Genomic DNA, 26,438 nt, shown 5'->3' on the forward strand with positions numbered 1-26,438 from the left:
TTTTATTTTTATTAAACCACCAGCGCAAACAGCCCCATCCCAAGAACCTGTGTCCAACTTCATCAACAGCACCACACCGGGAGCCGGTCGTCGTTCCTCACACTCCACAGGCCTAATTAATTCAGTACGCAGTGGCAAAATTAAAAGTCCGAAATAATTAAAAATCAGCCATCATAATAATGAGTTTTCGAAAAAGCGCCAACGCGTCCAAACAAATCAACCGAACGCACCCGGTAATGTCCTCCTGTGTTTGGGGAGAGAGAGAGAGAAAACATAAAAGAGACAGACAGATAAAAGCGAGAAAGAAATATTAAAACATGAGCTTTTAATGGGGATTCCACCCACCACCTGGAGGGGGTGGAAAAAAAATGTGCATTCATCATGTATTTATTAAAAGATCACAAGTTGTGTGGCCGCACCGCAGATGATCACACGAAAATGACCGCAGCAAAGTGTGTGCTAATGGGACGACGTAAATTAATGGACTGATGATCACGTGCGGCACCCGCCACGTGTAATGTTGGGTGGCATATTAAAAGAGGCTTGAAAGGTGACTTTGTTTTAAATATTGGAAATGAAAATTGGAATTACCTGGAGCAGGTACGTGTCATACTTTACTTTGGCTCGGTTTGTTTTAGAAAAACATTCAAATCTTGAGTCAGAGTATATCAATCAAAAAATGGTTTTCTTTGTGTTGTTTGTAGAAGAATTGTACATATCGTGAATATTTTTTCATTTCAATTTACTATTTCTGGACCCTGAATTCACAATTATCATTGACAGTCATTGTCCCAAAAGTTAAGGACACCTTCTGCGACCTTAGGTGTTAAATGTAACATACCGTAAAACGGGGTGACTTTGATAGGTTCGCGATTTTTCCGCAAAATGAAGAGTACAATTAAAATACGTACGGAATGGTTAAGAATCATACTGATCGTGGTAGAGAAGTGTTCAAAGTACCTCAAGAAGAACTTTTCATAATGCATTCATAACTATAGTTAAGAAAATGTTGATGAAAGTCATTATTTTAAACTTCTCAAAGTGTCATAATTTTCTCAATGAACATGATTTTGAGTCGTTAAACGCATTTTCGGATTCATTGGACAATTTTCCACTAGGAGAAGGTTAAATAAGTTTATAAATAATAAATACATGTGTTTTTGCAACACAATTAAAAAAAAACTCCATATTTATAGGCAATTTCAGTAGAACACATTTCATGTAAAATGTGAAAACTTGTGATTCGTGCTTCGAATTCAGTATAAAATGCAATATAAATCAATAATTTTATAAACAAAACTAGTTTTAACAAATTGCAGGCAAAATTCCGACATTTAACAATTTTACCTAAAATTTATATGTATTTTGTTAAAAAGCCTATAAACTTAGTGCACTAAATAAAAACATTGATTTTTTTTTCTTAAAAACTATATCAGCTTCTTTAGTGATGGTACATTTAACGTACAAATAAAGTTTGAACATCTTAAATATGATTTTAACAAGAAAAACTATGACTATCAAAGTCACTCCGGAATTTAAACTAAGAATTTTTAACGTAACTATTAAAAAAACATTTTTTCCAAAATAGTGCATGGACTTTGTGTGGCGTACCCCAGTACATGTTTTAAAAATAATAATCATAAGAAAAACCTTACCCGTTGGAAAATATTCCAAAAACAAATTGAAATCCTATCAAAGTCACCCCGGTTTACGGTACATTAGAGTCAACATGGATAAATTTTTATAAATTTTTCTACGTTCATTTGTAGTATTTTTATATGCATCTTGTCTGGATTTTGCTTTTTTTTCTAATTGTTCTATGACATGCTAAATATAATTTCAAACGCAGGAAAATTCATTTCAAAACTGTTTTCAAATTTTTCGGACCGATTTTTAAGGAGGGGGGAGATGGCTACATAAACTTTGAAAAATATTTGCAGCGGTCTTAAGGTACCACTAAAGCCGAAATCTGGTAAATTTTCATGATTTTTGCCAACACTTCCAAAAAATGTCGCGCAACATAAATTGATGTTGCAAGATACCCAGTCAATTCAATTCGAATTCTGAAACTGAATCTAACTAGAATCGTATACGAATTCCATTTCAAACACAGCAACCATGTTCGAACCGGATGTTGTAGATTTGTTCAGCTATCCTAGGTCATCAAGTACTTTCAGAAGTTTAGGTCCGTGAGTCTACCGCCGTAACAAGCAAGAGGTCGATAGATTTCGACTCCTGATCATATGTGAATAGCATCAGTGGGTATGGTAGTCTACTTTGCTGATATTTTGGGATATCCAAGATCATCAAGAACTCCCTGAAATTGATTCCTGTGGGTCTACCACCGTAACAAGCAAGAGGACGATAGATTTTGACTCCGGATCATATGCCATGTAATTTTGTAATTTTGTAATTTTGTAAATTTGTAAATTTGTAATTTTGTAATTTTGTAATTTTGTAATTTTGTAATTTTGTAATTTTGTAATTTTGTAATTTTGTAATTTTGTAATTTTGTAATTTTGTAATTTTGTAATTTTGTAATTTTGTAATTTTGTAATTTTGCAATTTTGTAATTTTGTAATTTTGTAATTTTGTAATTTTGTAATTTTGTAATTTTGTAATTTTGTAATTTTGTAATTTTGTAATTTTGTAATTTTGTAATTTTGTAATTTTGTAATTTTGTAATTTTGCAATTTTGTAATTTTGTAATTTTGTAATTTTGTAATTTTGTAATTTTGTAATTTTGTAATTTTGTAATTTTGTAATTTTGTAATTTGTAATTTTGTAATTTTGTAATTTTGTAATTTTGTAATTTTGTAATTTTGTAATTTTGTAATTTTGTAATTTTGTAATTTTGTAATTTTGTAATTTTGTAATTTTGTAATTTTGTAATTTTGTAATTTTGTAATTTTGTAATTTTGTAATTTTGTAATTTTGTAATTTTGTAATTTTGTAATTTTGTAATTTTGTAATTTTGTAATTTTGTAATTTTGTAATTTTGTAATTTTGTAATTTTGTAATTTTGTAATTTTGTAATTTTGTAATTTTGTAATTTTGTAATTTTGTAATTTTGTAATTTTGTAATTTTGTAATTTTGTAATTTTGTAATTTTGTAATTTTGTAATTTTGTAATTTTGTAATTTTGTAATTTTGTAATTTTGTAATTTTGTAATTTTGTAATTTTGTAATTTTGTAATTTTGTAATTTTGTAATTTTGTAATTTTGTAATTCTGTAATTTTGTAATTATGTAATTTTGTAATTTTGTAATTTTGTAATTTTGTAATTTTGTAATTTTGTAATTATGTAATTTTGTAATTTTGTAATTTTGTAATTTTGTAATTTTGTAATTTTGTAATTTTGTAATTTTGTAATTTTGTAATTTTGTAATTTTGTAATTTTGTAATTTTGTAATTTTGTAATTTTGTAATTTTGTAATTTTGTAATTTTGTAATTTTGTAATTTTGTAATTTTGTAATTTTGAAATTTTGTAATTTTGTAATTTTGTAATTTTGTAATTTTGTAATTTTGTAATTTTGTAATTTTGTAATTTTGTAATTTTGTAATTTTGTAATTTTGTAATTTTGTAATTTTGTAATTTTGTAATTTTGTAATTTTGTAATTTTGTAATTTTGTAATTTTGTAATTTTGTAATTTTGTAATTTTGTAATTTTGTAATTTTGTAATTTTGTAATTTTGTAATTTTGTAATTTTGTAATTTTGTAATTTTGTAATTTTGTAATTTTGTAATTTTGTAATTTTGTAATTTTGTAATTTTGTAATTTTGTAATTTTGTAATTTTGTAATTTTGTAATTTTGTAATTTTGTAATTTTGTAATTTTGTAATTTTGTAATTTTGTAATTTTGTAATTTTGTAATTTTGTAATTTTGTAATTTTGTAATTTTGTAATTTATGAAAAAATAAAGAAAATAAAGAAAATAAAGAAAATAAAGAAAATAAAGAAAATAAAGAAAATAAAGAAAGTAAAGAAAATAAAGAAAATAAAGAAAATAAAGAAAATAAAGAAAATAAAGAAAATAAAGAAAATAAAGAAAATAATGAAAATAAAGAAAATAAAGAAAATAAAGAAAATAAAGAAAATAAAGAAAATAAAGAAAATAAAGAAAATAAAGAAAATAAAGAAAATAAAGAAAATAAAGAAAATAAAGAAAATAAAGAAAATAAAGAAAATAAAGAAAATAAAGAAAATAAAGAAAATAAAGAAAATAAAGAAAATAATGAAAATAAAGAAAATAAAGAAAATAAAGAAAATAAAGAAAATAAAGAAAATAAAGAAAATAAAGAAAATAAAGAAAATAAAGAAAATAAAGAAAATAAAGAAAATAAAGAAAATAAAGAAAATAAAGAAAATTAAGAAAATTAAGAAAATAAAGAAAATAAAGAAAATAAAGAAAATTAAGAAAATTAAGAAAAAAAAGAAAATAAAGAAAATAAAGAAAATAAAGAAAATAAAGAAAATAAAGAAAATAAAGAAAATAAAGAAAATAAAGAAAATAAAGAAAATAAAGAAAATAAAGAAAATAAAGAAAATAAAGAAAATAAAGAAAATAAAGAAAATAAAGAAAATAAAGAAAATAAAGAAAATAAAGAAAATAAAGAAAATAAAGAAAATAAAGAAAATAAAGAAAATAAAGAAAATAAAGAAAATAAAGAAAATAAAGAAAATAAAGAAAATAAAGAAAATAAAGAAAATAAAGAAAATAAAGAAAATAAAGAAAATAAAGAAAATAAAGAAATTAAAGAAAATAAAGAAAATAAAGAAAATAAAGAAAAAAAAAGAAAATAAAGAAAATAAAGAATAAAAAGAAAATAAAGAAAATAAAGAAGATAAAGTAAATAAAAAAAATAAAGAAAATAAAGAAAACAAAGAAAATAAAGAAAATAAAGAAAATAAAGAAAATAAAGAAAATAAAGAAAATAAAGGAAATAAAGAAAATAAAGAAAATAAAGAAAATAAAGAATATAAAGAAAATAAAGAAAATAAAGAAAATAAAGAAAATATAGAAAATAAAGAAAATAAAGAAAATAAAGAAAATAAAGAAAATAAAGAAAATAAGAAAATAAGAAAATAAGAAATAAGAAAATAAGAAAAAAAGAAAATAAGAAAATCAGAAAATAAGAAAATAAGAAAATAAAAAAATAAGAAAAGAAGAAAATAAGAAAATAAGAAAATAAGAAAATAAGAAAATAAGAAAATAAGAAAATAAGAAAATAAGAAAATAATAAAATAAGAAAATAAGAAAATAAGAAAATAAGAAAATAAGAAAATAAGAAAATAAGAAAATAAGAAAATAAGAAAATAATAAAATAAGAAAATAAGAAAATAAGAAAATAAGAAAATAAGAAAATAAGAAAATAAGAAAATAAGAAAATAAGAAATTAAAAAAAAAAATTTGTAATTTTGTAATTTTGTAATTTTGTAATTTTGTAATTTTGTAATTTTGTAATTTTGTAATTTTGTAATTTTGTAATTTTGTAATTTTGTAATTTTGTAATTTTGTAATTTTGTAATTTTGTAATTTTGTAATTTTGTAATTTTGTAATTTTGTAATTTTGTAAGAAGATAAGAAAATAAGAAAATAAGAAAATAAGAAAATAAGAAAATAAGAAAATAAGAAAATAAGAAAATAAGAAAATAATAAAATAAGAAAATAAGAAAATAAGAAAATAAGAAAATAAGAAAATAAGAAAATAAGAAAATAAGAAAATAAGAAATTAAAAAAAAAAATTTGTAATTTTGTAATTTTGTAATTTTGTAATTTTGTAATTTTGTAATTTTGTAATTTTGTAATTTTGTAATTTTGTAATTTTGTAATTTTGTAATTTTGTAATTTTGTAATTTTGTAATTTTGTAATTTTGTAATTTTGTAATTTTGTAATTTTGTAATTTTGTAATTTTGTAATTTTGTAATTTTGTAATTTTGTAATTTTGTAATTTTGTAATTGTGTAATTTTGTAATTTTGTAATTTTGTAATTTTGTAATTTTGTAATTTTGTAATTTTGTAATTTTGTAATTTTGTAATTTTGGAATTTTTGTAATTTTGTAATTTTGTAATTTTGTAATTTTGTAATTTTGTAATTTTGTAATTTTGTAATTTTGTAATTTTGTAATTTTGTAATTATGTAATTTTGTAATTATGTAATTTTGTAATTTTGTAATTTTGTAATTTTGTAATTTTGTAATTTTGTAATTTTGTAATTATGTAATTTTGTAATTTTGTAATTTTGTAATTTTGTAATTTTGTAATTTTGTAATTTTGTAATTTTGTAATTTTGTAATTTTGTAATTTTGTAATTTTGTAATTTTGTAATTTTGTAATTTTGTAATTTTGTAATTTTGTAATTTTGTAATTTTGTAATTTTGTAATTTTGTAATTTTGTAATTTTGTAATTTTGTAATTTTGTAATTTTGTAATTTTGTAATTTTGTAATTTTGTAATTTTGTAATTTTGTAATTTTGTAATTTTGTAATTTTGTAATTTTGTAATTATGTAATTTTGTAATTTTGTAATTTTGTAATTTTGTAATTTTGTAATTTTGTAATTTTGTAATTTTGTAATTTTGTAATTTTGTAATTTTGTAATTTTGTAATTTTGTAATTTTGTAATTTTGTAATTTTGTAATTTTGTAATTTTGTAATTTTGTAATTTTGTAATTTTGTAATTTTGTAATTTTGTAATTTTGTAATTTTGTAATTTATGAAAAAATAAAGAAAATAAAGAAAATAAAGAAAATAAAGAAAATAAAGAAAATAAAGAAAATAAAGAAAATAATGAAAATAAAGAAAATAAAGAAAATAAAGAAAATAAAGAAAATAAAGAAAATAAAGAAAATAAAGAAAATAAAGAAAATAAAGAAAATAAAGAAAATAAAGAAAATAAAGAAAATAAAGAAAATAAAGAAAATAAAGAAAATAAAGAAAATAAAGAAAATAAAGAAAATAAAGAAAATAAAGAAAATAAAGAAAATAAAGAAAATAAAGAAAATAAAGAAAATAAAGAAAATAAAGAAAATAAAGAAAATAAAGAAAATAAAGAAAATAAAGAAAATAAAGAAAATAAAGAAAATAAAGAAAATAAAGAAAATAAAGAAAATTAAGAAAATTAAGAAAATAAAGAAAATAAAGAAAATTAAGAAAATTAAGAAAATTAAGAAAATAAAGAAAATAAAGAAAATAAAGAAAATAAAGAAAATAAAGAAAATAAAGAAAATAAAGAAAATAAAGAAAATAAAGAAAATAAAGAAAATAAAGAAAATAAAGAAAATAAAGAAAATAAAGAAAATAAAGAAAATAAAGAAAATAAAGAAAATAAAGAAAATAAAGAAAATAAAGAAAATAAAGAAAATAAAGAAAATAAAGAAAATAAAGAAAATAAAGAAAATAAAGAAAATAAAGAAAATAAAGAAAATAAAGAAAATAAAGAAAATAAAGAAAATAAAGAAAATAAAGAAATTAAAGAAAATAAAGAAAATAAAGAAAATAAAGAAAATAAAGAAAAAAAAAAGAAAATAAAGAAAATAAAGAATAAAAAGAAAATAAAGACAATAAAGAAGATAAAGTAAATAAAAAAAATAAAGAAAATAAAGAAAATAAAGAAAATAAAGAAAATAAAGAAAATAAAGAAAATAAAGGAAATAAAGGAAATAAAGAAAATAAAGAAAATAAAGAAAATAAAGAAAATAAAGAAAATAAAGAAAATAAAGAAAATAAAGAAAATAAAGAAAATAAAGAAAATAAAGAAAATAAAGAAAATAAAGAAAATAAGAAAATAAGAAAATAAGAAATAAGAAAATAAGAAAAAAAGAAAATAAGAAAATCAGAAAATAAGAAAATAAGAAAATAAAAAAATAAGAAAAGAAGAAAATAAGAAAATAAGAAAATAAGAAAATAAGAAAATAAGAAAATAAGAAAATAAGAAAATAAGAAAATAAGAAAATAAGAAAATAAGAAAATAAGAAAATAAGAAAATAAGAAAATAAGAAAATAAGAAAATAAGAAAATAAGAAAATAAGAAAATAAGAAATTAAGAAAATAAGCAAATAAGAAAATAGGAAAATAAGAAAATAAGAAAATAAGAAAATAAGAAAATAAGAAAATAAGAAAATAAGAAAATAAGAAAATAAGAAAATAAGAAAATAAGAAAATAAAAAAATAAGAAAAAAAGAAAATAAGAAAAAAAAAATAAGAAAATAAGAAAATAAAAATTTTAAAAAAATTGAAAAAAAATTAAATTTTTTTTTTTTATTTTCGTATTTTCTTTTTTTTATTTATTTTCTTATTTTGTTTATTTTCTTTATTTTCTTTATTTTCTTTATTTTCTTTATTTTCTTTATTTTCTTTATTTTCTTTATTTTCTTTATTTTCTTTATTTTCTTTATTTTCTTTATTTTCTTTATTTTCTTTATTTTCTTTATTTTCTTTATTTTCTTTATTCTCTTTATTTTCTATATTTTCTATATTTTCATTATTTTCATTATTTTCTTTATTTTCTTTATTTTCTTTATTTTCTTTATTTTCATTATTTTCTTTATTTTCTTTATTCTCTTTATTCTCTTTATTTTCTATATTTTCTTTATTTTCTTTTAGAATTTTAGAATTTTAGAATTTTAGAATTTTAGAATTTTAGAATTTTAGAATTTTAGAATTTTAGAATTTTAGAATTTTAGAATTTTAGAATTTTAGAATTTTAGAATTTTAGAATTTTAGAATTTTAGAATTTTAGAATTTTAGAATTTTAGAATTTTAGAATTTTAGAATTTTAGAATTTTAGAATTTTAGAATTTTAGAATTTTAGAATTTTAGAATTTTAGAATTTTAGAATTTTAGAATTTTAGAATTTTAGAATTTTAGAATTTTAGAATTTTAGAATTTTAGAATTTTAGAATTTTAGAATTTTAGAATTTTAGAATTTTAGAATTTTAGAATTTTAGAATTTTAGAATTTTAGAATTTTAGAATTTTAGAATTTTAGAATTTTAGAATTTTAGAATTTTAGAATTTTAGAATTTTAGAATTTTAGAATTTTAGAATTTTAGAATTTTAGAATTTTAGAATTTTAGAATTTTAGAATTTTAGAATTTTAGAATTTTAGAAGTTTAGAATTTTAGAATTTTAGAATTTTAGAATTTTAGAATTTTAGAATTTTAGAATTTTAGAATTTTAGAATTTTAGAATTTTAGAATTTTAGAATTCTAGATTGAATTTTCAAAAGGTCCTATCTGCATAGGAAACCCATGAGGGATAGGTTGTTTTGAAAATTTAATCTAGAATTTTAGAATTTTAGAATTTTAGAATTTTAGAATTTTAGAATTTTAGAATTTTAGAATTTTAGAATTTTAGAATTTTAGAATTTTAGAATTTTAGAATTTTAGAATTTTAGAATTTTAGAATTTTAGAATTTTAGAATTTTAGAATTTTAGAATTTTAGAATTTTAGAATTTTAGAATTTTAGAATTTTAGAATTTTAGAATTTTAGAATTTTAGAATTTTAGAATTTTAGAATTTTAGAATTTTAGAATTTCAGAATTTTAGAATTTTAGAATTTTAGAATTTTAGAATTTTAGAATTTTAGAATTTTAGAATTTTAGAATTTTAGAATTTTAGAATTTTAGAATTTTAGAATTTTAGAATTTTAGAATTTTAGAATTTTAGAATTTTAGAATTTTAGAATTTTAGAATTTTAGAATTTTAGAATTTTAGAATTTTAGAATTTTAGAATTTTAGAATTTTAGAATTTTAGAATTTTAGAATTTTAGAATTTTAGAATTTTAGAATTTTAGAATTTTAGAATTTTAGAATTTTAGAATTTTAGAATTTTAGAATTTTAGAATTTTAGAATTTTAGAATTTTAGAATTTTAGAATTTTAGAATTTTAGAATTTTAGAATTTTAGAATTTTAGAATTTTAGAATTTTAGAATTTTAGAATTTTAGAATTTTAGAATTTTAGAATTTTAGAATTTTAGAATTTTAGAATTTTAGAATTTTAGAATTTTAGAATTTTAGAATTTTAGAATTTTAGAATTTTAGAATTTTAGAATTTTAGAATTTTAGAATTTTAGAATTTTAGAATTTTAGAATTTTAGAATTTTAGAATTTTAGAATTTTAGAATTTTAGAATTTTAGAATTTTAGAATTTTAGAATTTTAGAATTTTAGAATTTTAGAATTTTAGAATTTTAGAATTTTAGAATTTTAGAATTTTAGAATTTTAGAATTTTAGAATTTTAGAATTTTAGAATTTTAGAATTTTAGAATTTTAGAATTTTAGAATTTTAGAATTTTAGAATTTTAGAATTTTAGAATTTTAGAATTTTAGAATTTTAGAATTTTAGAATTTTAGAATTTTAGAATTTTAGAATTTTAGAATTTTAGAATTTTAGAATTTTAGAATTTTAGAATTTTAGAATTTTAGAATTTTAGAATTTTAGAATTTTAGAATTTTAGAATTTTAGAATTTTAGAATTTTAGAATTTTAGAATTTTAGAATTTTAGAATTTTAGAATTTTAGAATTTTAGAATTTTAGAATTTTAGAATTTTAGAATTTTAGAATTTTAGAATTTTAGAATTTTAGAATTTTAGAATTTTAGAATTTTAGAATTTTAGAATTTTAGAATTTTAGAATTTTAGAATTTTAGAATTTTAGAATTTTAGAATTTTAGAATTTTAGAATTTTAGAATTTTAGAATTTTAGAATTTTAGAATTTTAGAATTTTAGAATTTTTAGAATTTTAGAATGTTAGAATTTTAGAATTTTAGAATATTAGAATATTAGAATTTTAGAATAACTAGTTTTTTCTTGAGTTTATTTTTTTTATACAAGATATATGCATTTGTTTACAAAATACTTACCATACCGCGTTTCCAAACAAGCGTTAAAAAATTTGCGATATCTCATTATTTTTTTAATCCTTTCGACTGAGTTGCATTTCCGGATCTTCTTCTGTCCTTCCGTTCCGGTGAGGACGCGGCAACCCGGGGTTGTTTTCTGTCCTCCCGGGACAACACACACCTCAGTTTACCTCCACCGACAAATCCGGCTTCCTTCCGTCTTTTTGTAATTGTAATTTTGATCTTCTTCTGTTCTCCCGTTCTTGGTGAAGACGCGGCAAACCCGGTTTGTTCCGTTCTCCCGGGACAACACGCACACACGCACACACACACACACACACACACACACACACACACACACACGGCTGGTCCAGCTTACTGTCAACGATCTCGGTGGGGACACGGCAAACCCGGGTTTTTTCCGTCCTTCTTAGACAACACACACCCCAGCTTACCTCCACCAACAAACCCGGGATTCTTCCGTCCTCCTGGATCTTCTTTTGTCCTCCCTTTCTCGGTGGAGACGCGGCAAACCCGGGTTCTTCCGTCTTCCTGGGACAACACAAACACCAGTTTACCTCCACCGGAAAACCCGTTTTTTCTTTCTCCCGGGACAACACACCGCTGGTCCAGCTTACTTCCAACGATCTCGGTGAGGACGCGGCAAACCCGGGTTTGTTCCGTCCTCCTGGGACAACATACACACCAGCTCACCTCCTCCGGCAAACCCGGGTTTCTTCCGTCCTCCCGGGACATTAGACTCACACACTGCTGGACCAGCTTGCCTCGTCCTCCCGGAACATCACACGCATGCACCAAAACAACACTTTCTCACTCGCGGAACGACCGACCGACCTCTAATCGCGGAATTTGAACCGAAATCCGACCGGAACCGCGAACCAAACAGCTGTTACCAATGAATGTATCAACACAAACATAAGCAACAAAACAAACTACGTGCAACAAAACAATCAGCGTGCAACAAAACATATTTAGAAAAGATGCACAGTAGAAACCGTTTTTTGTTTTTGGAATTTCCAATCATTCAATGCAAATTAGCCAAAATTATTGAAATATTGTGTGTAATAATACCAAAACCAATAGAATTCATTATCATTGACTTGATAGCATTTTTGCAAAAAGTTGTTGGTGATAAAGTTGAAGTTTTTTATTGTTTTCGGTTTTTTCACCATCTTTATTCAGCTTTTTTCTACTGTGTATGCAACAAACGCCGGGCCAGGCAAGGATGCCGGTACGACAGGAAATGTCCGGAATCAGACTTCCAACTTCCTTCTTACTTTTGGCCGCTTTGGGAGGTACTTCCGGGGAAAACCGGGTACCAATCGATTCCTTGAAATGTTCCCAAGTGACTCAATATGTTCTGAGCATGGTTTATACAGTGTTTTTGGTGTATCGACGCATCCAAAAAAAAAGTTTTTTGGTTTCCATACAAACACCAGTTTTTCGTTCAAAAATCTTGAGTTCTGCTTGTTTTTTGAAGAAACTATTTGATCAATCTAATCAATTTTGGTTTCATTAGCTTCGTGAATCATTTTTCAACAAAATGAGGTAATATGGAGGTTCTAAATGTAACCTGGTTAAAGATATATCAATTTTGGTAAAAAAAAAATCAGGGCGGAAAATTCGATTTAGGTGGAACCTTAATACGATTTTGCATGTTAAATAATATTTCTCCAAGACACTTCATCGGTCATTTTATAAAGTTTCCAAACCTGACTAATCTTGATCCAATGTTTTGTTTTAATTCAATAAAATTTGAATGCCAATTGATTACTTTATTTTTATTTGTCTTGAATATATTATTTGTAAATTTGAAAGCTTGTAGCAAAATCTCCTTTTTGTGAAAAAAAAACCGATGCATGTAAAACAAAGAAAATTGAGTTTCATGATAATTTATCTTTAAGCAATTCAGAAATGGATTTTATTAATATTTTTTAAACTGGCTGGAAAAATCTAAATTTAGATATATGTACCCTTCCTGCAAAGGCTTATGGTTCTCTAAATTTCTTAATTTTAAATAAAACATTCTAGAACAGAACTGCTTAATTGTAATAAAAACACTAATTGAATTGTATTTACTAGTATCAATATCTCAGAAACAATGGTTCTATTTTCAATGTTAAAATGAAACATTTGTGAAATGTTCTGACCTTTTCAAAAAAAAATGTTTTAAATCAAATTTTGGTATCAAGACTAATCTTTCATAAAGGTCAAATATTCAATATAATAATTTTCAAAAAATCATAAATCAACGAGAAAAGTTTTATCCATGCTTTTCTATGGTTTTTTTGTATTTTTTAATCCGGCTGAAACTTTTTTGGTGCCTTTGGTATGCCCAAAGAAACCATTTTGCATCATTAGTTTGTCCATATAATTTTCCATACAAATTTGGCAGCTGTCCATACAAAAAATGATTTATGAAAATTCAAAAATCTGTATCTGTTCAAGGAATTTTTTGATCGATTTGGTGTCTTGGGCAAAGATGTAGGTATGGACAAGGGTATGGATATGAACTACACTGAAAAAAATGATAAACTGTAAAAAAATGGTGATTTTTAATTTCACTTTTTGTCACTAAAACATGATTTGCAAAAAAAATGTTTTTATTTATTTTTTTAATTCAGCAAATGCCAACTATTCATTCAATACTACGCCCTTTTGAAATGTAATAAAATATTGTTTTCGAAAAGATCTGAAAATTTCACGAATGTTTCATATTTTAACATTGAAAATCTGACCATTAGTTGCTGAGATATCGACATTAGAAAAAGGTGGGTTGTTTCAGCCGGATTAAAAAATACAAATATTTAAATTTAAAAAAAAATCATAGAGAATTGCTTTTGACTGAAACATACCAAAAAATGGATTTTTGAAAATTGATATTTTTGGAAAAAAAAGATAAAAAAAATCTTCAACAAAATTCCGTGTACACTCAAACCCCGATGGTTTGACACTAACTGTTGTCAAACGAACGGGGTCACTTTTTAGTTTGACACCCCTTTTACACGGAGTTCACACACACTACCAAACGTTTGTTTTGATAGTGTGCGTGACCGCCGTGTAAAAAGTGACAGTTCGTCACTTTTTAGTTTAACTTAGAACAACCAACGGGGTACAAACTAAAAAAGTGTCAAACGAAAAAGTGACCAACCACCGGGGGTACCATTTTTTCAGAATAGTTCTCATCAATACCCACAACTTTGCCGAAGACAACAATCAAGATGCTACCATAAAAGCTTTCTTTCTTACCAGTTGAACCTGCCTCTGCTACAACAAATTGGTAAAACATAAACGGAGTATGATTATCCTTGTTTACTTGCTTCCATTCCATATCGTTATTTCGATGCCAAACTTCGTAAGTAAGGATGCACCTGGAACTAGATTTTAAGATTGTCTAATGTTATGATTATGTTTTTTTAATAGTTTTCGAACAAACCTTAAATGCTTGACAGCGTCACTCCAGAAAATAACAACCTCATCGCTATTAACTTTTCTAATTCGAACATTTATTATCCCTGTGGGCTCAATTTTTTCACTACAAAACCGCACATTCACTATCCATGGAATTCGCAAGCTTAGAACAATCGAAATCATTTTAGCACCGCTTTCCAAAGTTCTAGGCCCAAAAATCAAACTGGGAAACTGAGCAGATCTCATTTCAGCAAACTGCTCCCTCGTCGGATAGGGTGGCTTTCCGTAGAAATTCCATACGCCACTCGGATCGTTCAATCCAGCTTGAAGTCCCTCGACGACGTAGGCGATTCTTGATCTGGATACAGGAAGCGTGATGTTCATTGTTAGGGTGGTCCTCTTTATGACTGGATCAAAGGTGTCATTTGATTGCGTTAGGAGAATACTCGAGTAAAATGGTTCTAAATCGTACGAAATGACGTAACTAAGATTGTCTTTTTCAAATGTAACGTCAGTCACTAGAGGTCCCAAGCTGGCCAACATTCCTAGCGCCGAATAAACTGGTTTTGCCACGAATTGAATCTCTCGTGGGTGAGTTTCGTTCATTTGAAATCGTGCCAACAGAGTTCGCTGATCAAACTCAAACGGATGATAGCTGAGGAAGGCATTATCGTGCGAAATTGACTCCAAGTTGGCGAAACGACCCTGAAATTTAGCTGACCAATGTTGAAGAACCGTTGATACTAGCATGGCTCCGTATTTAAGGTTGGATTGAAATTCGCGAGGGGTTGACCAACCGGCGATGGGATCGGCTTCACTGAAAGTAGAATCAGCTTGTCATATAACCAAACTCAACAAAATCAAGACACTTACTCATTAGAAACTCTAAACCCACTCAAATTAGGAAATCGCTCCCAAATCTGGTCCATCAACTGCAAACCTCCGTCGAGAATTTCATCCGCCCTGGCACCACTTCCTTTCCGGTGGAAGCTCAACACCTCGAAGGGACACTTGTGGGGCCGTTCGTTGCAGAGCTCCAAAATCCCCCAACAGAACGGGTGATGCAATTCCGCTTTGAACAATCCAGCTGGACCTCGCAGCGGAATGTGCAGCAGGTTGTTGAACAGCCGACCAGCGGCGTCCAGTCCCAGTCGGGTTGATTGAACGTAGCTGATGTATTCTGTCGGAGGAAAGTCTTATAACTTCATGAGGGAATAATTAAAATTATTGCCAACCTTCAGTGGTGAAGTTCAACACGTTGTAGCCTTTCAAGTCAGGTTCGTTCCACGTTTCGAATCTCCACTCCAGAACGTACTTCATTCCGTAACGATCTATGAAAAAATGTAACAAATATCTTCGAAGGACACTCAAAACTAAACCAGACTTACGAAGATACCGCGCTGCCAATTGCATCGTCAAATCGGCCCAAAAGTAACCGAATCGACGCTTGCTCTCCCTTTCGTAGATGCCCTGGGGGACGCCCATCAGTTCAAAGCCCGGATATAGGCCAAACTCGTTCAGTTTGTCAAGGAAGGCATCTAGTTTAGAGAAGTCGTAAAATATCGTCTTTTTGTCGTCGTAGTGGCTGAAAGTGAAAATTCCAAATGAACCATGCTTCTCCATGGTTTGTTTACGAAATCACTCATTCGGTGGAGTTGCATGGTAAGCCATATACAAAATTGTTCTTTTGATAGGATGTGCGACAAAAAATCGCAGCATACAAAAAAGAAAAAAAAAAGAACAGACGCATATTTTTTCCGCTGTCATATTTGTGGAATTTGTATTTAAAAAAAAGTTCGATTTCAATTTTTAAACCGGAGTTCCTGTACAATTTAAATGGTGGTAGCGGTTGATGGGGTGACGATTACACGAACAAGAAGGCAGAATTAGCAACAGCTGGAGCACTTTATGAAGTGGTCATCATGCTCCTGTTCTAATCTACCAATCCGGCCAGCAGTATCAGACTTAATGCATCGTGTGGTGATCAGTACCAACTTGTGGCGTCTTATGCCTTTGCTGCCGGTCGAGAGGTACCAGGATCGCTGCTGGAACCTTGATTGTTGCTGCCCGCTACATTACTGTAGTCCTGTTCAAGTCCAGAAGTCTTAGAAGAATTACAATTCATGTGGCATTTGATGATAAGTTCAAACCCTGCTGGAGCTGTTAAATCTTGATTTGGTGAGATCCATCCATTTTATCTATCATTATTTGATAGATGATATTATTCCCTTATTTTATATGATATTCTATTGATCAAATGATATATCCATATTATCGCGTTCCCACCTTCCCTTTTTTTCTATCCTCATTACCTCCCCCTCCCCTCCCCCGCCCCTAAATATAATTATCTGCCAAATTTACACTTTCACACCACACCACAACTGATTCGGAGCGTTTGGTACGGTATGTCCACGCATCCTTCCTCCCCTGATGATTCTGTGAAATGTGATCCGTTCACAGAATCTGTCTCTGCGGTTAATGCAACGCAGTAGGCCTGGCCGTTTTAATTTTTGCTATACATTTTCGGGGTAACTCGGATGTACTGTAATCATTAATATTGACAAGAAAGAACTTGAGGCGTAATCTTACCACAAGTTCTTCCAGGATGCTTTCTTTGGACTGGCTGCGCTTGTGTTCGATTAGATTAGATTAGATTAGATTAGAAATCACTCATTCGGTGGAGTTGCATGGTAAGCCATATACAAAATTGTTCTTTTGATAGGATGTGCGACAAAAAATCGCAGCATACAAGCACAGAGATACAAGGTTAAATGGACGAAATATCAGTAACAACATTTCAAAAGGGCGAAACCTACAATCCTGCCGTTTCGGGTAAATCAACATTCAAAATTTTGCAATTTCGATCAATTCCTATCTCCACAAAAATGCATGCAAACCATCAATTTTGTCAAAACGTAATAGAAAATAGCAATAAATTCACCATACAGAGCAATTTGAAAATAGTTAAGGTATTTTTGCTATTAAAAATTAAGAAAAAGAAATTACGCTCTTTTGAAGAGCGTGCCTACATTTTCGCCCACCGTATTCGCCACACCCAACCAAAACAACGGTATCGGTCAGGTTACGCCACAAAGCAGAAGTAAACAACCGATTCGCCCTTTTGTGTTTTGTATTTTGATTTTTGTGTTTTGTATTTTGTTCTTTGATAATACAGTGATATTTGCGACCTCAGTGATAAGAAAAAATGGTCTAAAAAGCCTTCAGAAGGAGTCCGATTCAGGCCAAGACTCGTTGAGCTAGGATACACCGTAAGTAGCAAGTTGGTTTGACGATTTGGTCTACATTGAAGTGACGGTCCTTGGGGGGTCCCCGCCGGAAGTGGGAGACAAGGCAGCTGACGTCTAGGCCACCCAGCGGCGCCATCCTGCCTTCTCAATCGTTGCATAGCTTCAATGGTTACGGAGGTGATGATTTTGAACGGCATTCTTCCAAAACCTCCCCACGCTAACTTTGTGTCCTGCAACTGCTCGACCCAGAATCCCCGGATGTCCCAAGAACCGGTAAATTATGGACCTTCATGTCCAGATTGTGAATCCAGACCAGATCCGATACTACAATAATTGAAATTAGAATGTTATGTATTTAGGATCATACAAATCTGTGTTTGTTGTGGAATTGTGGTCAGTGTAGACACCGAGCCAGGGAAATACACTAGATAGAAATAAAACAAATCACGGGCGGCTAATAAACATATTTATTGCCGCCACCACTCGCGTGCCCGACCGCGTTACACTCTGGCCTAGAATCCAAGTCCAACCACCTCACCACTCATCTCTCGACGTCAACCATAGTTGATCCGTAAGCCAGTGTTGACCGGGGTTAGATTCCTACATTCCTCTCTTCCTTGAAAATGATCGATACTTTACAATTGAGAATTTAACAGTGTAGCAAACTAAGTTGTCCTAATAACTGCCCTGATCTGAACGCACGAGTGGATTTATTTTTAATGTAGTATTTTTTTATAACAAAAGTATTACAATCTTATATCTTCTGCTGTTAACAGTATAATCTCTTGTCACGTCCTTTGAACTTTGAACTAAGTCATTCCACTCAATGAAGTTTTGTCACTTCAATCCTCTTTCTTAGCTGATCAATTTAATTGTTGCTCCGACACAATCATTTAACTAGAAATTGTAATTGTGTAATTCACTACAGTTAACCGCTTTCCTAACGATCCAGTACTACCCCCTCCTTTACTTAAAACAATTTAATTGAAAGTTAGTAGAATGCTGCGCATTTCCCTATTTTTTCTACATCTCGAGCAAATTCACTGAATAAATTAATTAGTCTAAAATCTTGTAAGCAGCAATTTTCCAAATAATTGATTTTCCTATGAAAAATTTGAATGCAATTAATATTGAATTTTAAAAGATACTTGCTTCAGCCTCTGTTTAAAAATTACTTGTATTTCCTTCCTTTTGTTTCGAGTCCGGCAAATATAAATGAACAAAGATAATCCTCAACTATCGTTTCACAGTTCTATGACTTAAACATGGCATACCAAAACCAGGTGCTCAATATGAGTTATTTCTCATTGACTGTCTTAGGGAGGTACCGATTATTAAACAATTTCACGGTGCAAAACAACCCTGTCACGAAATATTCTAGCAGAGCTACACCCAACTCGCATGATTGTGATGCATGGCGGCATGAAAGTATATCAGAATCTGCATGAAATCTGTCCTCATGCATTTTTTTTTCGATATAGGAGTATGACATTTTTTTGCCCGTTACCGACAATTATCGACATTACCGACGGCTTTTTGGTTGTATTTCACAAAAAAAAACACTTAGCAGAACGAGGATTGAACCACCAACTTCTTGGTTATTGATCCGACACGCTACCACCGCGCCATGGACGCTTGATGAAAAGTGAGTGAAAGAGCACCAACATATGCTTCTCTTTGGAGTGTTGCTCGGAGACGGGCCAGCTTTATATGTGTTGGTGAGAACTGCAGATCGCTGAAATTTTTACACGCGGGCAAAAATGATCTACGGCTTGCTGCAAAAAATGTTATAAAATATGACATTTTCTGCAGCAAATCCAATGTTGCAGATTTTGAGATATATTTTTCCTTTGGGTGTAGTTCTGACAGAATCCTGCTAGATCGTCTTGACTGGGAACCAGAGCCCCTGCACCAACACTCCTGTTACAAATACTCAAGTTTTTAATTAATTCCATAAATCAGCAAAATCTCTTACAGCAACCCTTAACTATTTCTACGATCAAATTGTAGTGCAACTGGGTCCGTAACAATGCCAATTCTTGAATACGAAGACAACAATCCCCCTTGCAACTATCCTCCTTCCTATCTCACGAACATCCCTCAGCTCATCAGCAGTCTCCAGGTGAGCCGTCAGCTCACTCGGCTCCGGGCCGCCCACACTCCTTCCAGATCGGCACCCCGCCCGCCTGGCTCTCTTGCAACGCGCACGACCCACAGGATCCGGTCAACCTCGGGGACTCTCTGGATACCCGGTTTGCCGCTGAGGCAGTAAGATCTCTCCCAACGAAAGTACGTGTGCTTGCAGGTCTTCCTACTCCCGTGGCCTGTTGCTAATGAAACTCAGTAATAAAAAAAAGAAGATATTTTGTAGATTTAATCACTGATTGCGTTATGATATTCTAGACCAGGTTATGATTTGGCTTTACCACATCTGCATTATTAAAACTCAATTTCCTGCCTCTTGTTTTCGTTCATGAGTTTTGAGTTTTGAGAATTAAAACTAGATTACCAAATAACAAAACAAACCCCCTTTAACGACCCCCAGGTCTTTTGTGTTGTCTATTGCAAGTTTCTGCTCGAACCTAGGATTCCCACGGCTTCAATGGCAAGAGCACGCAACCATCTTTTTTTGCTCCTTCCACCCAAGGATTCGAACTGACGACCTTTGGATTGTAAGTCCAGTCGCCGACCAGCGACTCTACCGGAGCAGGCTTGGTTTGGTGTGTTGTCTGCTCTTATACAAGAGTGACGACTTCTACGCCTGAAATGACCTAACGGCCTAACAACAATTAAGGGCGGTACCGAGGTTTTTTTTTCATCCAAATGGATGGGCAGATGGGAAACGAACCCATGATCATCCGCTTACAAAGCGAATAGCATAACCATACGACCACGCATGCCCCAAACGAATTCAAGAATATTCTACAATTTCCTGCTACTTTTCACTCGTTTCTTTGAACTATTAACTTGTGCAAAAATTGATCCCTACTGACACTATTTAAATTTCTTAGAAATATCCTTATAGTTTGTACCTTGAATTCCTAACTTTAACAGTAACTGTTACTTACTGCAATTTTATGACGAATTACAGATCTTACTATTTTCACCTTTTGATGATCCTATACAAGCCTGCAGCCCCTACTTCAGGCCTTACAGTGAATATTAACAAGACATCTCTATGCTAGGCAGAGCGAACATCTCTAAGCCACCTCTTCACCAGGCTTCTATGTAATCATCCACATGCCATCTCTCCACCAGTCATGAGCAAACATTCACCAGCCTCCTCTTCACCAGGCTTCCATGTAATCATCCACAAGCCATCTCTCCACCAGGCATGAGTGGACAATCACAAGCCTCTTCTACCTCAGGCCTTACTGTAGATATTCACAAGCCATCTCTCCACCAGGCATGAGCAAACATCCACCAGCCTCCTCTTCACCAGGCTTCCATGTAATCATCCACAAGCCATCTCTCCACCAGGCATGAGTGGACAATCACAAGCTTCTTCTACCTCAGGCCTTACAGTAGATATTCACAAGCCATCTCTCCACCAGGCATGAGCAAACATTCACCAGCCTCCTCTTCACCAGGCTTCCATGTAATCATCCACAAGCCATCTCTCCACCAGGCATGAGTGGACAATCACAAGCCTCTTCTACCTCAGGCCTTACAGTAGATATTCACAAGCCATCTCTCCACCAGGCATGAGCAAACATTCACCAGCCTCCTCTTCACCAGGCTTCCATGTAATCATCCACAAGCCATCTCTCCACCAGGCATGAGTGGACTATCACAAGCCGCTTCTTCCTCAGGCCTTACAGTAGATATTCACAAGCCATCTCTCCACCAGGCATGAGCGAACATCCACCAGCCTCTGAACGGCACTAAGCCAACCCCCGGCACTAAGCCATCCCCCGGCACTAAGCCATCCCCCGGCACTAAGCCAATTCTCGGCACTAAGCCATCCCTCGGCACTAAGCCATCCCCCGGCACTAAGCCATCCCCCGGCACTAAGCCAATATCCGGCACTAAGCCATTCCCCGGCACTAATCCATCCCCCGGCACTAAGCCAATTCTCGGCACTAAGCCATCCCTCGGCACTAAGCCATCCCCCGGCACTAAGCCATCCCCCGGCACTAAGCCAATTCTCGGCACTAAGCCATCCCTCGGCACTAAGCCATCCCCCGGCACTAAGCCATCCCCCGGCACTAAGCCAATTTTTGGCACTAAGCCTTCCCTCGGCACTAAGCCATCCCCCGGCACTAAGCCATCCCCCGGCACTAAGCCAATATCCGGCACTAAGCCATTCCCCCGGCACTAAGCCATCCCCCGGCACATACCCTCAACGGCAAAATACTAACACTCTCAAGTAATACAGTTAATATCCACAAACCTTTCCCTTTAACAAGTATTTAATAAAAATTTACTGCTAAATGTCAATAGAGCTATATGACGTTTCGCGAACGCACATTTAATTGTGCTGGCCGGACTAAATTTAACCTCACTTTTTTCATGTAGATTCATACTCCTTAACCTGATAAAAGTTATAAACTAACAGGCTCTCGTCGCAAATAAACAATCAATTACAATAACAATTACAAACAATACCTGCGCAATTAGAGTACTCTATTATCTTCCACATTGTTAATAGAGTTATCTACGTGCGCATGTATTGTGTGTACGTACACGATGGATTTTTAGGTTAAAATTTGTACCCGCCAGCAAAAACAAATGGTAAGCTAGTGTGCGTGAGATCGGGCTTAGATAGCTCTATTACCGCAACTAGAAATTAACTAAAACTTCTATTAAAACTCAGCATCGTGTATCAATTAAACAATACACTTCCGTTAACCCAATTTTGGGTAATCTTAATATTGACAACTTGAATCTGAACCCCTTAATCGTGCATCATGTAAACAAACCTTCTTGAGTGTGCGCCCGTACAGCACACATACAAACACGTTCACTCCGTGGAAAACCAGACATTTCACAATCATACAACAAACACACACACGCTCGGCCCTGCTCCCCTTACCATCTCCTCCTCCTGCTCAATTAAAAAAATGTTTCCTGCTCTTTGCGCTCCAGACATAAAATTGCGTTTACATACCAAAATATGTTTTCTCCTCGTCGCCAATGTAGACACCGAGCCAGGGAAATACACTAGATAGAAATAAAACAAATCACGGGCGGCTAATAAACATATTTATTGCCGCCACCACTCGCGTGCCCGACCGCGTTACACTCTGGCCTAGAATCCAAGTCCAACCACCTCACCACTCATCTCTCGACGTCAACCATAGTTGATCCGTAAGCCAGTGTTGACCGGGGTTAGATTCCTACAGTCAGAGACATCAGAAACATACATTTTGATCAATTTTAAGGATTGACAGGTTAAAATTCACTAAATTATAACGAAAATTATATTACGTCGTATATTACGTCGGAACTTGCTGAAAGCACTACATTCGCCCCTCGTGATTGGGTGAAAACACAAGGGCGGATACTCAATTTGGTTTGTTTTGATTGATGTTATTGTATAGCCCTTTTGTTTTTGCTTGTAAAACTACGTAGTTTCGGAATTTTGAGATGTTGGAGGGTGTTTTATAAACAGTTTTGTTCGCTTTACATGATTCTGATGAAAACTCAGTTTGTTTACATCTGAGGGTTTCGCCCTTTTGAAAAGTTGTTATATCACGTCATTTGTACTTGGTTGAAAATAAAGGAGATAATGGTGTTTCAGAAAATCTAACTTCTCAGGAATATTTGCGAAACTTGTTTTCTCTTCTTTGGAAATAAAGGCATCAACATGTTACTATGATTAATTTTTTCAGAAGAATCCTTTGTCTTATGCTCGATTGGTATCTCCGTTTGACAGTTCTCGTGCTTCGATTGGTACTTTTGGTTTGAGATGTCCGTTCTCTAATAAGCTCCAGGCTCTCTACTTTTGGCTAAAACAATATTAGCACCATGTGGTAGATGATGTAGATTTTCCTGCCGATGCGAAAAATCAAACGGCTATATCATTCTTATGGGAAATTGCCTTGACGGAGATTTGGATTTGGTTCTCCGTCAACTCACACAGCAGTTGCCCCGACTCCTCTTTGATTTGCGTGAAACTTTGTTCTAAGGGGTAACTTTTGTCCCTGATCACGAATCCGACATTCATTTTTCGATATCTTGTCACTGGCGCATGGGAAGCTTGGCAAACGGCAATCAGAAAATGTAAACAAAAGAGCTTGGGGATATCACAGACAGACAGTCTGTGGGGATATTTGCCGAAAAATTGGCCCCAGCAAAATCAAATGGCATCTTGGGCGTCACGAGGTGCGACGCATATTTATTTTGACGGGTCCAATTTTTCGAGAAAAAAAATGCCAAACTTAGATGCGCAAGGATCTGGCCTACACGCCAGTGATTTTGAAAATAAACGCTTTAGTGGCCAAAGTGCCTCAAAAATTTATTACGGGTTAAATCCTATTTAAAATTCAAATGCAAAGCGCCAGCTCCTGTGAAGTCTAATCAATCTCATATTTGGGATTTGGGCTCAGTATGCCCACCGGAACAAACCCTCAAATATTTATCAAATCTTGAAGAAACTAAAGCATCTACTGACATCGACTTCAAAGATGTCGAGTTGTGTTATTTTCGATCTAATAAAATTATAGGAATGTATTCGACGACAGCATACAGTCGTGAGTAGAATAGCCTTAGTTTGGATTGAGAGGTTAATGATTACACCGAGAGTATAATGCTTTCGAAATACTGATGTCTCAAAAAATCAAAATCAAATTATTCGCTCTACAGAATTGCCTTGGCGTTCTCGATTGAGAGATTCCTACTCGAAACTAAGTGTCCGAAGGCTTGATTGTTGAGGCAATTGCAGACTTCTTTTTACACCTTAGCTTCCATCCACCCCGGGATTCGAACTGACGACCTTTGGATTGTTAGTCCAACTGTCTACCAGCGACTCCACCGAGGCAGGACCCAGGGAGACGACTCCTACACCTGGACTGAGCTAACGACTTAACCTCTAGGTTAGACCGGGGCCAACATTTACTTCCCCATCCGAAGGAAGGCGTGGGCAGACAAATCTCGTCTCGAAAAATGCCACCGGAACCGTCTGGGCTCAAACCCAAGCCGACTGGGTGAGAGGCAACCACTGATGTCTGTTGAGTCTAAATTAAATCCTTAGCACCACTAGGTTACAAACCAAAACTCCTCAATGCAAATACTTACGAAAATCGTATCATTTCCAACAGCCAGTGAATCCTCACGTGCTTGATCCCCCGGTTTGGCAACGCGCCAATAATTTCCAAATTGCGTAAACTATATTCGGAAAGCAAAAACTCCGCCGCACGTTCCCTCGGCGCCGGCGGACACAGTCCGGTACTGGTCCAGAAACGGTCCAAGGGTTTCCCATTGTGTAGAGCTTCTTCGAGGTTAAGGTTTAAATGGTGAACTGATTCACCATTTGCTACGACTGCAACAAACAAGAGTCCCAATAAAACCAACATGTTTGCAAGTGAGCAATGAGCGCTTAGAACAAGTTTATTGCAGAATCTTCGACACACTTTTCACACACACACTTGACAGTCTGTAACGGGGACTAGAAAGTTAGTCTCTCTCTTTCATATTTCTCAATACCACTGGTAATGCTTCTGTTACGGGGGGATCGCTAGAGTCTAGCAAATATCACACTCTGGGTTCGTCGCTTAATATCTCGGCGTGCGCGTGTCACCACTCAAGTCTCTTCTTCACCACTGCAGCCACGGCGGCTGGTTGATGTGGTGGGGCGCCACGTAGGTCAGATTCACCGGCAGGTTGATCAGGGCGTACCGCCGGTTCATCCGCGTTAGGGTCTTCCGGATCACGAGGCCGTTCTTGCCGAGCAGGAACGCGGCCGGAATCGTCGTTTCGCGGTCCGTTTTGTCGTGGATCATCTCGATGTAAAAGTCATAGTCGTCCGAGTGGGTGTCGATCTCGGTGATGATGACGGCCCGGCCGCCGGCCCGCTCCACGTTGATGGCCTTCGTCAGGAAGGAGCATTCGCTGTGAGGGGGTGGAGGAGGAAAAGAGAAAGAAAAAGAGAAAAAATGAATGTTTTGAAATATTCGGAATTCTTGAGAAACTCCACGTAGGGGAAATATACCCATTTTAAGCCTAATTAGCAGTCGTGTTTGAATTATGCTGGATAATCTGGAGTGTTACTTGAAATTTACTAAAACCAAGTACACCACAGAGTAGAGCAACTTTTTGTGAACATTTCTGTTTATTTTCAATTTTACCAAAAAGATATTCTATTCCTTCTACAAGCATTTAAAAAAATATTTCCCAAATGTATTGTAATCGGACAAGAATGCATTGGGCCACGCCCATTTTTCTATTTTTAGCTTAGAGTTTTTACTTCCAGCGCTCTTTTCGAGCGAACACTCACGAAAAGTAGCGTTTATAGAGAAAGTTTCCTGGCATCACTGGCTCACTCCATCAGGCGCTGCTGGTAGTGTTGGTGGTCACCCTTTGTTCTTTATTTGCCTTCGCTTCTTACTCGGTTTTCTTCAGCCTTCGATTGGAATGGGTCGTCAAAAGACTTGACGTGTTTGTAGTGGCAAGCGCCATCAAAAGCTTGCCAATTATTTACATGTTTCGGGATTATTTTTCAAGTGAGTGACTAACTAATGTTCAAAAGAACATGTTGCCGGTAGTTGGAAGCAAGTTGATATCTTGAGCGCTTTGAAAACATTAGCGCAAGTGAAAAGCTATTGATGGCGACTTAAGTTAAGCAGTTAAGCTCTCATCTTGCGTGTGAATGTGTGTGCCAACCAGAGCTGAAAATGTCAGGGGTCATGACGCGAAAATCGGCGACGCATACACGAATTTTTCAGATCCATTCACTGAACCGCAAAACC

General features: G+C 31.7%; 2 protein-coding genes across 2 annotated transcripts in view; both read right to left on the minus strand.

Annotated features, from left to right (window-relative positions):
• On the minus strand, positions 1 to 25,052 carry LOC120420388 (alpha-L-iduronidase). The gene is made up of 7 exons (XM_039583401.2): positions 24,769 to 25,052; positions 15,670 to 15,866; positions 15,517 to 15,612; positions 15,155 to 15,461; positions 14,307 to 15,098; positions 14,120 to 14,247; positions 1 to 244 (listed from the first exon to the last, which is right to left on the minus strand). The coding sequence occupies exons 1-7, from the start codon at positions 25,044 to 25,046 to the stop codon at positions 165 to 167; spliced, it is 1,878 nt and encodes a 625-aa protein (XP_039439335.1). The 5' UTR covers positions 25,047 to 25,052; the 3' UTR covers positions 1 to 164.
• The window catches only part of LOC120420387 (PRADC1-like protein), a 9,698-nt gene continuing 8,307 nt past the window's right edge, over positions 25,048 to 26,438 (minus strand). The window contains exon 3 of the mRNA XM_039583400.2: positions 25,048 to 25,581. Coding sequence (XP_039439334.1) covers positions 25,287 to 25,581 — 295 coding nt within the window. The 3' untranslated portion in view covers positions 25,048 to 25,286. The remainder of the gene's footprint in view (positions 25,582 to 26,438) is intronic.

This window comes from Culex pipiens, chromosome 2 (assembly GCF_016801865.2).
Source record: "Culex pipiens pallens isolate TS chromosome 2, TS_CPP_V2, whole genome shotgun sequence".
NCBI classification, from domain to species: Eukaryota; Metazoa; Arthropoda; class Insecta; order Diptera; family Culicidae; genus Culex; species Culex pipiens.